This window comes from Chiloscyllium plagiosum, chromosome 9, assembly GCF_004010195.1.
Source record: "Chiloscyllium plagiosum isolate BGI_BamShark_2017 chromosome 9, ASM401019v2, whole genome shotgun sequence".
Lineage (NCBI taxonomy): Eukaryota > Metazoa > Chordata > Chondrichthyes > Orectolobiformes > Hemiscylliidae > Chiloscyllium > Chiloscyllium plagiosum.
In genome coordinates, this window is record NC_057718.1 from 35,684,229 (window position 1) to 35,696,490 (window position 12,262).

Below are 12,262 nucleotides of genomic sequence, written 5' to 3' on the forward strand. Positions count from 1 at the left end.
ACCTTACCATTAAGTGTGTAAGTCCTGCTAAGATTTGCTTTCCCAAAATGCAACACCTCGCATTTATCTAAATTAAACTCCATCTGCCACTTCTCAGTCCATTGGCCCATCTAATCAATATCCTGTTGTAATCTGAGGTAACCTCCTTCGCTGTCCACTACACCTCCAATTTTGCAACCTTACTAACTATACCTCCGATGTCACATCCAAAGCATTTATATAAACGACGAAAAGTAGTGGACCCAGCACCGATCCTTGTAGCACTCCAATGATCACAGGCCTCTAGTCTGAAAAACAACTCTCTAACACCACCCTTTGCCTTCTTCTTTCGAGCCAGTTCTGTATCCAAATGACTACGTGTCCCTGTATTCCATGAGATCTAACCTTGTTAACCAGTCTCCCATGGGAACCTTGTTGAACGCCTTACTGAAGTCCATATAGATCACGTTCACCTCTCTGCCCTCATCAATTCTCTTTGTTACTTCTTCAAAAAAGTTTGTGAGACATGATTTCCCATGCAGAAAGCCATGTTGACTATCCCTAATCAGTCCTTGCCTTTACAAATACATGTAAATCCTGTCCCTCAGGATTCTCTCCAACAACTTGCCCACCACCGATGTCAGGCTCACCTGTCTATAGTTCCCTGGCTTGTCCTTACCACCTTTCTTGAACAGTGGCACCACGTTAGCCAACCTCCAGTCTTCCGGCATCTCACCTGTGATAGTCCTGTGACTATCGATGATACAAATATCTCAGCCAAGGGCCCAGCAATCACTTCCCTAGCTTCCCACAGTGTTCTGGGGTACACCTGATCAGGTCCTGGGGATTTATCCACCTTTATGCGTTCAGCACTTTCTCTTCTGTAATATGGACATTTTTAAGATGTTGCCATCTATTTCCCTACATTTTATGTCTTCCATGTCTTTTTCCACAGAAAACACTGATGCAAAATAATCGTTTAGTATCTCCCCCATCTCCTGCAGCTCCACACAAAGGCTGCTTTGCTGATCTTTGAGGGGCCTTATTCTCTCCCTAGTTACCCTTTTGTCCTTAATGTATTTGTAAAGTCCCTATGGATTCTCCTTAACCCTAATTGCCAAAGCTATCTCATGTCCCCTTTCTGCCCTCCTTATTTCCCTCTTAAGTATATTCCTATTACCTTTATATTCTTCTAATGATTCCCTTGACCTATCCTGTCTATACCTGACAGATGTTTCCTTCTTTTTCTAAACCAAACCCTCAATTTCTCTAGTCATCCAGCATTCCCTAAACCTACCATTCTTTCCTTTCACTCTAATAGGAACATACTGTCTCTGAACTCTTATTACCTCATTTCTGAAGGCTTCCCATTTTCCAGTCGTCCCTTCACCTGCGAACATCTGCCCCCAATCAATCTTTGAAAGTTCTTGCCTAAAATCATCAAAGTTACCCTTCCTTCAATTTAGAACATCAACTTTTCGATCTGGTCTATCCTTATCCATCACTATTTTAAAACCAATAGAATTATGGTCGCTGGCCCCAAAGTGCTCCCCCACTGACACCTCAGTCACCTGTCCTGCCTTATTTCCCAACAGCAGGTCAGATTTTGCACCTTCTCTAGTAGATACATCCACATACTGAATCAGAAAATTTTCTTGTAGACACTTAACAAATTCCTCTCCATCTAAACCCTTAACACTATGGCAGTCCCAGTCTATGTTTGGAAAGTTAAATCCCCTACCATAATCACCCTATTACTCTTACAGGTAATTGAAATCTCCTTACAAATTTGTTTCTCAATTTCCCTCTGACTATTAGGGGGTCTAGAATACAATCCCAATAAGGTGATCATCCCTTTCTTATTTCTTAATTCCACTCAAATAACTTCCCTGGATGTATGTCCGGGAATATTCTCCCCAAGTACAGCTGTAACATTATCCTTTATCAAAAACACTACTCCCTCTCCCCTCTTGCCTCCCTTTCTATCCTTCCTGTAGCATTTGTATCCCAGAACATTAAGCTGCCAGTCCTGAGCCACATTTCTGTAATTGCTTTGATATCCCAGTCCCAAGTTCCTAACCATACAGAGTTCATCTGCCTTCCCTGTTAGGCTCCTTGCATTGAAATAAATGCAGATTAATTTATCAGTCTTACCTTGTTCTCTGCTTTGTTCCTGCTGCCCTGACTGGTTGACTCACTTCTTTTCCCAAATGTACCAGTCTCAGATTGATCTCTTTCCTCACTATCTCACCCCGCCTCTTTACTAGTTTAAATCCTCCCGGGCAGCTCTAGCAAATTTCCCTGCCAGTATATTAGTCCCTTTCTAATTTAGGTGCAATCATCCTTCTTGTACAGGTTACTTCTACCCCAGAAGAGATCCCAATGATCTAAAAATGTGAATCCTTCTCCCATACACCAGCTCCTCAGCCATGCATTCATCTGCTCTATCCTCCTATTTCTGCCCTCACTAGCTGGTAGCACTGGGAGTAATCCAGATATTGCTACCCTCGAGGACCTCCTTTTTAAATTCCTGTCTAACTTTCTATATTCTCCCTTCAGAATCTCAATCTTTTCCCTTCCTATGTAGTTGGTTCCAATGTGTACAATGTCCTCCTGCTGGTCCCTTTCCCCTTTGAGAACATTCGGCACCCTCTCTGAGATATCCATGATCCTGGCACCAGGGAGGTAACCCACCATTCTGATTTTTCGCTGCTAGCCACAGAAATATCTGTGCTTTAGACTAGAGAGCCCCCGAACACAATCAATCATTTGGAACCCGACATACCTCTCATTACATTGGAGTCTGTCCTGATACCAGAAACTTGGTTGTTCGTGGTACATTCCCCTGAGAATCCATCACCCTCTACATTTTCTAAAACAGCATACTTGTTTGGAATGGGGATAGCCACAGAGGACCCCTGCACTACCTGCCTACCTCTCTTACCTTTCCTGGAGTTAACCCATCTAGGAGGCTGTTTCTGTGGCTTTTCTTCCTTCCTATAACTGCCATCCATCAACCCCCTAACTCTTGTAAATTCCTCATTGCATCTAACTGTCGCTCCAACCGATCCATTCAATCTGATAGGATTTGCAACCAATGGCATTTGTTGCAGATATAATCCTCAGTAACACATAAACTCTCCCTAAACTCCCACATCCAAGAAGAGCATAGCACTCTACTCAAGACCATTTTTGCTTCTTCCAATTTACAGATCCAGAAAATAGCACTGTCTTATTCCCCTACAAAACACTGCTCCAGGCTAACTTATACTTATGACTTCAGAGACATATCTCAATAAAACACATAATCAATAAAGAACCCTCTACTAACTATTGTAGATTTACAGCAAAGCTAGAGTTAAAACTATTTTATCTGTGTGTGTATATGAACACCTGGGGCTCAAGCACTGATCCTTTCAATACCCTACAATTCACAGCCTGCCAATGAGAAAATGAACCAATTCATTTTATTCTCTATTTTCTGTCTGTTAGCCGATGATTCATCCCTGACATTATGTGCTGATCTACTCACTTTAATCTGTCTAACCAGCCTTCTGCGGAAGACTTTATCAAAACCCTTTGGAAAATTTGAACATACCACATCCATTGACTCTCCTTTATCAATTTTATTGCTCACATCTTCAAAAAATCTAATAAATTCATCAAACACTATTTCCCAATTCCAAGCTGACTACGCCCAATCATAACATTATCAGACGAGATGTCTATTTATCCATTCATTTATAACAGAAAAATTCTGACTACTGATGGAGAAGGAATAGCCATTTCACTAATTTACCAATTATACCAATATATCAAAATTTTATAAATGATTATTTTGCCTCTTGTTGGGGGCAGAGGTTCAAGGGAGGGCTGTAGTTAACAATCTTCCAGCAAAAGTAAAAAAGAACTATCCCATTCCACAACTTATGGAAACTTGTGAAAATAAAAATATGTTTAAAAAAATCTTCTAAAACCCAAAACGGTCTTACATGTTACACAAATGCTCATAATTACATACCTAAGAACCATCCATCGAGTTTTAAGTTAAGTAACCTTTAGTTTCTCATTTGACATATACACTATACTTCAAAGTAGATAACACTTGCCGATACTTTTGTTGAATTTCTAAAACAGAATTCAAATTAAGCAACAACTACCAAACATTCATCACTCACCAAGATACTTGATAATACTTGTTAGAGGCTTCCTCAAAGTAACTTTGATACTCAGTGGTCTTTTCACTGCCTCTGGAAATCTCATTGCACCTGCAGATGAAAGGGGAGACATCTAATGTACATGCATTGGCTACACGAAGCCTAGATATTTTGACAGTATCCTTCAAAGGAAACCTTTAGAACTTCCTTTCCATTTCTCAAGTTTATATAATATTTAAATTCACAAAATAATATATTCCAATGCAAAATATCATGTCAAATATAAAATAATTTAAGAACAATTATGAGTAATAATGAATTCTTAGAAGCATATTTTGTAAATAGGTTAATATATTTGCATTATTCATCCTTCTACTGCTTATCCATTCAACTGAGCTTTAAACTAAAACATTATAGGCTAATATGGCAATTTTACAACTTTTGCTATCTCTATAATTTGTTCACTTTCAACTAAATTATCAGAAATAAAAACAGCAAATTTTTGAAATTTTTGGATTATCGCTAAAATATGTTCATTTATTGTTTAGTTTGCAATGGCAGTATTATCATCAAAAATTCATCTCTCCAATTCTCCAAACCATGCACACAGTAAAGCAAGACTGTACATTAAGTTCTCAAATTTGACCTTAATAATCAAGATTTTTACTATCATATCAACTGTTTACTACTGAGTAGATTAATTTAAAAAGATTTGAAAAGAATAAAAACTGCACGATTAGGCAGATACTCCAAAGCTGCATAACTTATTTTGCTCAAAATATAAGAAAATCCTTGACTTATTCTAAGAATAGCAGATAGTTCTTTCTGTACAATAGCCAACATCATAAAATATTCCACAAAATCCATCCATTAGAAATCACAAATAACCAAAAAATGCTTATACTTTAGGTGGACCACTTCCCTTTGCTGGACTCTACATCAATGATTAAAAGGAAAGCAGGAACCAAACCAATCCCCATCATTTCTGTTTTGTTCACAAAAAATATTGAGAGTCTCGAGAAGGTTTTCAGCAGCGGACTGCTACAAGACTCAGAATATGAACTAAAGCAGCACTGAAGGCATTTTGTTAATGCTAACAAAGATAATATTGGTGTTAGAATTTTTCAGTTTAATATCTATTTCATAACATAAACTGGATATAAATCATATCAAAAAGTGTAAAGGTGTCTGTGCTCCTTCAATTTTAACCCCTTAAGTATCCCAAATTTAACCACTCACCTAACTGCAGCTGTGACTTTAGCTGCGAAGGCCTTAAGCCTTGGTATTCTCACTAAACCTTTATGCCTCCTTCAATATATTCCATACCCTGATTTTGGTCATTCGCCTTAATACCTACAAGTTAAATTTTGCAATGTAATACACCAAAGAACAACATTGGGAATATTTTACCAAGTTAAAGGCATTAAAAACACGTTATTATTAATTAAGTGTCTCATTATACTAGAATAAACATTTCTAAATGCTTCCATTTGCTTTCCCATTTTTTGAATAAAGCAATCAAAAAGTGAAATGGTAAATACATTAAAAGGTATTGTATGTTACTGTTAGGAATAAAGTCAAAAATGTCGAGTAATTCAACGCTCTCATATCAGCATTTTCACTTCCTCAACATCTATATGCAAAATTCAGCACCTGAGTCAGAAATTACATCACATTGAAAAGTGTAAAAATGAGAGATTTGTTTTTCAATGCCAAACCAAACTATTTGCTCCGTATACACAGTTATTTGATTAGAAATTTGAGAAGGTTATGAATAGTGACACTTAACGGATTTTGAGAAGATTTGTAGCTCAGATTGAGGTTCTGGATGTAGGTTTGCTCACTGAGCTGGAAGGTTCATTTCCAGATGTTTCGTCACCCTACTAGATAACATTTTCAGTGGGCCTCCCGGCGAAGCACTGCTGATAATTCCTGCTTTCTATTTATATGTTTGGGTTGGTGATGTCATTTCCTGTGGCGTTGTCATTTCCTGTTCTTTTTCTCAGGGGTGGTAGATGGGGTCTAACTCGAAGTGTTTGTTGATAGAGTTCCAGTTGGAATGCCATGCCTCTAGGAATTCTCGTGCGTGTCTCTGTTTGGCTTGTCCTAGGATGGATGTCTTGTCCCAGTTGAAGTGGTGTCCTTCCTTATGTATTTGTAATGATACTAACGAGAGAGGGTAATGTCGTTTTGTGGCCATTTGATGTTCATGTAGCCTGGTGGCTAGTTTCCCGCCTGTTTGTCCGATGTAGTGTTTGTTACAGTTCTTGCACGATATTTTGTAAATGACATTGGTTTTGCTTGTTGTCTGTATAGTTCATTAGCTGCTGTTTTAGTGTGTTGATGGCTTGATGGGTTTGTGGGCTACCATGATGCCAAGGGGTCTGAGTAGTCTGGCAGTCATTTCCAAGATGTCTTTGATGTAAGGGAGAGTGACTAGGGTTTCTGGACGTGTTTTGTCTGCTTGTTTGAGTTTGATGCTGAGAAATACCGTGCAAGAACCTAGTAGGGTGACGTAACATCTGGAAATGAACCTTCCAGCTCAGAGAGCAAACCTACATCCACCAGTGAGACTCATCCTTTGACATAGTAGAATGTTCTGGTGGATAGCAGATACATACAGTTTTGGAAAGAGACCTGTTTCACTTCATCCTCAGCTGTGTAAGTTAATTGATCGAAAATGTTGGAGGGAACATAATAATTGGCACTAATACCTATATTCAGAGAGGATTATTCAGTGGTTTTGGTGGCAGTGTATCTGTGGATATCAGGCAAGAATGGGATTTGCTGTGGCTAAATTCAGTTAGTTTACTGTCAGCCATCACTATTAAACAAAGGCTGATTATCTGGTTTATCAGAAAATATCTATAATCCATGGAACCAAATCCCACAAATGACTAATCAAATAAAATAAATATCTTTGGAGAAGAAAACAAAAGTAAAATATGCCCAGATTCAAATCTGAATTCTGGTAAAATTGCTCCATTTCAGCAAATGCCCAATAAAACATGAAAAAAAAAATCAGTTGAGAAAAAAAAATCAACATGCAAGTAGTCCAGTAAATGGTGGAAAAGAAAACTCTCAAACAGTGAATGACCATATGTGCAAATAACACTGCTGTGTGTTAACTTCACAAGAATAGTGTCTTGCTCAAAGTTTCATAAGTTTCTTGACATTGCATTCATTTATTTCACCACAGAAAGCTAAATCTACTCATTTGTAACATTAAAAACCTTTTTTAAAAACAAGCTGGTATCTAATACTGACAATTGACCTAGAAAAGGGATAATCATTCCTACCTGTCCCAAGCCTCCAACTCGGCACCACCCTCTTGACCTGCCAATCTTCCTTCCCACCTATCCGCTCCATCCTCCTCTCTGACCTATCACCTTTACCCTCACCTTCATCTACCTATCACAATTCCAGCTGCCTTGCCCCCAGCCCCAAACCTCTCCAATTTATTTCTCAGCCTCCTGGCCCACAAGCCTCATTCCTGATGAAGGGCTTATGCCCGAAACATCAATTCTCCTGCTCCTTGGATGCTGCCTGACCTGCTGTGCTTTTCCAGCAGCACACTCTTGACTCCGATCTCCAGCATCTGCAGTCCTCATTTTCTACTGGTATATTGTTATTGTGGCTTTAAAATAATTTATAATTAAATTTTGTTTCCAAAGCTTCTACTGTACTAAAATGGCATACATTAGACTCACAAATTACATGCTGTGCTACTGTGACCTGTCTGCAGCTCTTGATACAGTTGATCATTGCAGTGTCTAACAATGCCTGTCCAACACTGACCAGCTGGGACTGCACTCACTTAGTTCAAGTTTTTATTATCTAATCATAGCCAGGCTTCTGTAAACAAAATGGCAACATTAAACTCAAGTCTCCTCAGGATGTATCCTTTCATCTGACCAACTTCTCACCTACACATTGCACCTCAGTGACATCCTACTAAGAACATAAACATTCATTGGTATGCTGATGACACCTTGCCACCATGCTCGATCTCACCAGTATTTTTGAATTGTCATAAATATCTAGTACTAGAAGATCAAAACATTAAATATTGGGATGATGAAAGTCATTGACTTTGGCCCTGCCAGAAAATTTTGTTCCCTAATAAGAACATAAGATCTAGGAGTAGGAGTAAGCAATTCAGATCCTTGAGCCTTCTCCACTCCAAAATATGATCATGGCTAATCCTCAAATTCACTTTCTTGCCTGATCCCCAACACCTTTTAACCCAATACTAATTAATATTCTATCTATTTAGCTCCTCAAACTTTTTCAGCCTCCTGGCATTCACCGTACTCTGGGATAGTGAATTCCACAGAATCATAAACTTTGAGAGAAGTCATTCCTCATCCGTTTTAAATCTGCCATCCCTTAATCTAACATGATTATCTCTTGTTCTAGTTTGTCCCACTTAAGGAAACATCCATTCTAATTTTTTCAATCCACCTTAGAATCTTATAGATCTTCCCTCATTTTTTCTAAACTCAAGAGCCTAACTGCTCGATCTCTCCTCAAAAAACAAACTTTTTATCCCCAGAATTCCTCAAACAGACCAAATTGTAAGCAGTACTCCAGCTGTGGTCTTACCAATGCCACGACAATTGTACATCACTTCCCTATTTTTATACTCCATTATTTTAGTAATAATTTAGGAGCCAAAATTCCATTTGCCTTCCTTATTAACTGTTGTACCAGCATAATGTCTTTCTATGATTCATGCAAGATCCCTTTCCATCAAAGCATTTTGAAGTTTCTCTCCATGATAATAAGTTGTCTTTTTATTCTTCTGATCAAAATGGATGATCTGATAATTACCCAAGTGAAACTCTATGTGCCAAATTTTATCCCATCTGCTTTAACCTTTCCATTTGCATTCACAAATTTTTAATTTCATCATTTTAACATACTTTCCTGCCTACTTTGGTGTCAGCTTCAAAGGTGGCTATAGCACATTATATCTCTGCATCCAAGTCATTAATATAGATTGCAAATAGTTGAGGCTTGAAGATTGAGTCCCGTGACACCCCATTAGTTACAGTTTGCCAGTCAGAAAAATGCTCATTTATCCTGACTCTCAGCTTTCTGTTGGTTAACCAATCTTTTATGAGTTAATATATTAAACTAAATCACATAGCATTAGGGTATGTCGTAATTTTCTGTTCTGCACCTTATCAGATGCCTCTGGCAGGCCCTCTTATCTACTTTACTGGTTACATCTCTGTAGAATTGGAATTTAGTCAACTATAATTCATCCTTCATAAAACCATGGTGGCTCTGATTGATTACGTTTTGACTTTCCATATGTCCTGCTGCTACTTCCAAAAAAAGATTATTTCCTTCTGAGAAACTGTCTGAAGCTGAACCGGATAGTTCCTAACTTTTCCATGACCATAGCCATCTACTTCCATAAGTTTTCCTGACTCAGTGAGAGCAACTGCCCTTGATATCAAGGTTACATGTGACCTGTGATAATCAAAAGAACCCAAGCAAATCAACAGTCAAAGGGAAGCAGGGGAGAACTCTCAATGGTTGGAGTCATGCCTATAACAAAGGAACATTAGAATAGATTTTATTGTCACATGCACCCAAGTACAAGATCCTAAACAAATGCAAGAGTGTAACCCTTTGATCCAGTGCTGACATCAAAGCCATCACTGATGCTGATGTCAATGCCACCACCTAGACTCCTGCACTAGGCCCACCAATGAAGTCTTCACACTTCAGCACCACCAGACCTACACTCACTGATGCAGCCAGTTCTTCCACAGCTGAGCTCTCCAATGGTAAAACATAAAAGAGAACTGCAGAGAAAAGTAGAAAAAGAAAGAAGGGAAATGGGCAGAAGAAAGAAACGGATGAGCAGGAGCTTGAATGCTTCTACTCTGCTGTCGTCATCTTGGATTGCAATCTTTATGCCATGTGTAAGAAACTGTGGACTGAGTTATAGTTCGTGGAGTTTCAGTCACTGCAGCTCCAGAACCTCTCTGCAGGAGTTTGCCAGGACGGTGTTCTTGACCCAATCATCTTCAGTTGCATCATAAGGTCAGAACTGATGTTTACTCATTGATCATGCCTATGTCTGTAATCTGTACTTGTTTCTTGAGAATTTCCAACTTTAAGTAACTCTACGGTTGATAGCTGTATCTTCAACACCTTGAACCTGAAATTCTGAAATGCCTTTTGTAAATGTTTTTACATCACTATTTTCTCTTCCTTTAAAGTGTGAGGTAGTAAGACAGGTTTGTGGAAGGCCAATAATAACATTTGAAATGTTAAAACTAACACAATACTGAAAAATAAAGTTAACAATGTATTAGACTATGCACAATTATACGCATGGTGCACACAGTGTGAGGGACTATGGAGAATACATGCATAAGGGTAGCACAGGCAATCTTAGAGGTGAGATTGAGGTGGATTCAGAGTGAGCAAGGTCCTAGCCTCCTAAACAAAAAAGAAAACAAGGTATTTCTTCGTTTTAAATAAAAATACTTAAAAGGAGAATTAGCTGGTTAATTAATCCTAACCAATCCTAAAAAGTCTTAATTAGATTAGTCCTCAGATTATATTGTGCATAATACATACTTTCTGTGATCAAGTCTTCCTTGCATCTCAAGCAAAAAAAAACATTGTTTCATACACTTTCAGGGTATCACTCTCCAACAGAACATGTAGATGTAGTTTACACACTGCTCTGCAAGAAAACCATTTCTGACTTGAATGCAAGGAGGAACAGAATGAAGGCAAGTCATCATTACTTTATGAACAGCCTTAGATTACCTGTAAATGAGAAATTAAAATAACATTAATGGCCAAGTAAGATCTTCAGATCTTACTGTCACAAGTAACAAATGTTCAGCTTACTTTGACAGTGAGGATTGTAGCTCCTTTTGTTCGTCTAGGAACCAAGTTTTCCTTAACATTACCCAGGCTTCTGTTTTGTCACTTTCAATTTCTATGTTGCCATCAAGTAATACTTCAACTTATATTGAATTCTTGAACTTTTATTTAGACTGAAGATAATTTGTAAACTCAACATTTTATTTTGCAAAGATCAGGGGCTGAGCTTGAAAGAATTCAATCTATGCAACTTCACAGCTTGCAAACTACAAACATGACCCATGTACAACTTTATATGCAAATTTTGTCTTTTCACACCAGGATTGGCTTCAACGTGCAATTTACAAACTACAAACCATGAGTAGTAGGGTAAGGAGGGAGGGCAATTAAAAGGCCCATCTTGATTCTCCAATACAGAAGCCTGGCTCCTAACAGTGCTTAGTGGTTGTCTAAACCTCACTTTCTCCAACCTGGAACCACCCTAATACCCATCCATTTCAGAATGCCTATGCCACCCCTATGCCTTGCATTCATCTCCACAGCCACTTAGCCAGTTTGCATTAAATATTCAGATTCCAAACAATGTTAAATTCACCTCTGACCATCTTATAAAAGCCTTCTTATTATCGATGCTGAGGCAGGAATAAATGCATTCTGCCACGTACAGTCAAAGTTTTACAGTACAGAAAGAGGCTCTTTAGTCCATTATGTGCATGCCACTCATGAAACATGTATGTCTTCTTTGGCCTGTAATCCTGTATATATGGAGATTCAAGTGATCAGCTAAAATACAATTTAAACATTGTGACGATACCTATGAGTACAAACCTTTCAGGTAGCGGGTTCCAGATACCTATCAATCTCTGGGTAAAAAAAAATCCTCAAATTTCCTCTAAACTTACTGTGTTTTTTCTTTAAATCTATGATCATGGTTATTGATCTCTCTACTAAACAGGAAACATTTCTTCCTATCTTAACCCCTTGCAATTTTGTAAAGTTTGATTAGGTCCCCTCCCCCTCCCTCAGCCTTCTGTGTTCTAACAACGATCCCAGCCTATCTAGTCTCTCTCTTCATAACTGAAACTTTTATTATCATTTTCACTTCAAGGCATTCCATTTAGTGTTCTGTGATAGCTTGTGCCTTTAAGAGTCACGTGCTGAGCAAGGTTCTGTCCCTCACACCTCAGAATGTTTAACTAGTCAGAGAGTAGGAGTTGTCCCCTGAGGGGGTGGGGGCAGCTATACAGGCGAGTGGCAAGATGAGAGAA

At 38.5% G+C, this 12,262-nt stretch overlaps 1 protein-coding gene across 2 annotated transcripts in view; it reads right to left on the reverse strand.

The window, feature by feature from the left end:
• The window catches only part of LOC122552772 (metastasis-associated protein MTA1-like), a 66,490-nt gene extending 60,786 nt beyond the window's left edge, over nt 1-5,704 (reverse strand). Inside the window, exons 1-2 of one of the 2 annotated variants that reach the window (XM_043695695.1) lie at nt 5,376-5,704; nt 4,158-4,247 (exon numbers count right to left, since the gene is read on the reverse strand). In XM_043695695.1, coding sequence (XP_043551630.1) covers nt 4,158-4,242 — 85 coding nt within the window. In that variant the 5' untranslated portion in view covers nt 4,243-4,247; nt 5,376-5,704. The remainder of the gene's footprint in view (nt 1-4,157; nt 4,248-5,375) is intronic. The other variant, XM_043695694.1, reaches the window with a different exon arrangement.
• Nucleotides 5,705-12,262: the final 6,558 nt, after the last annotated feature.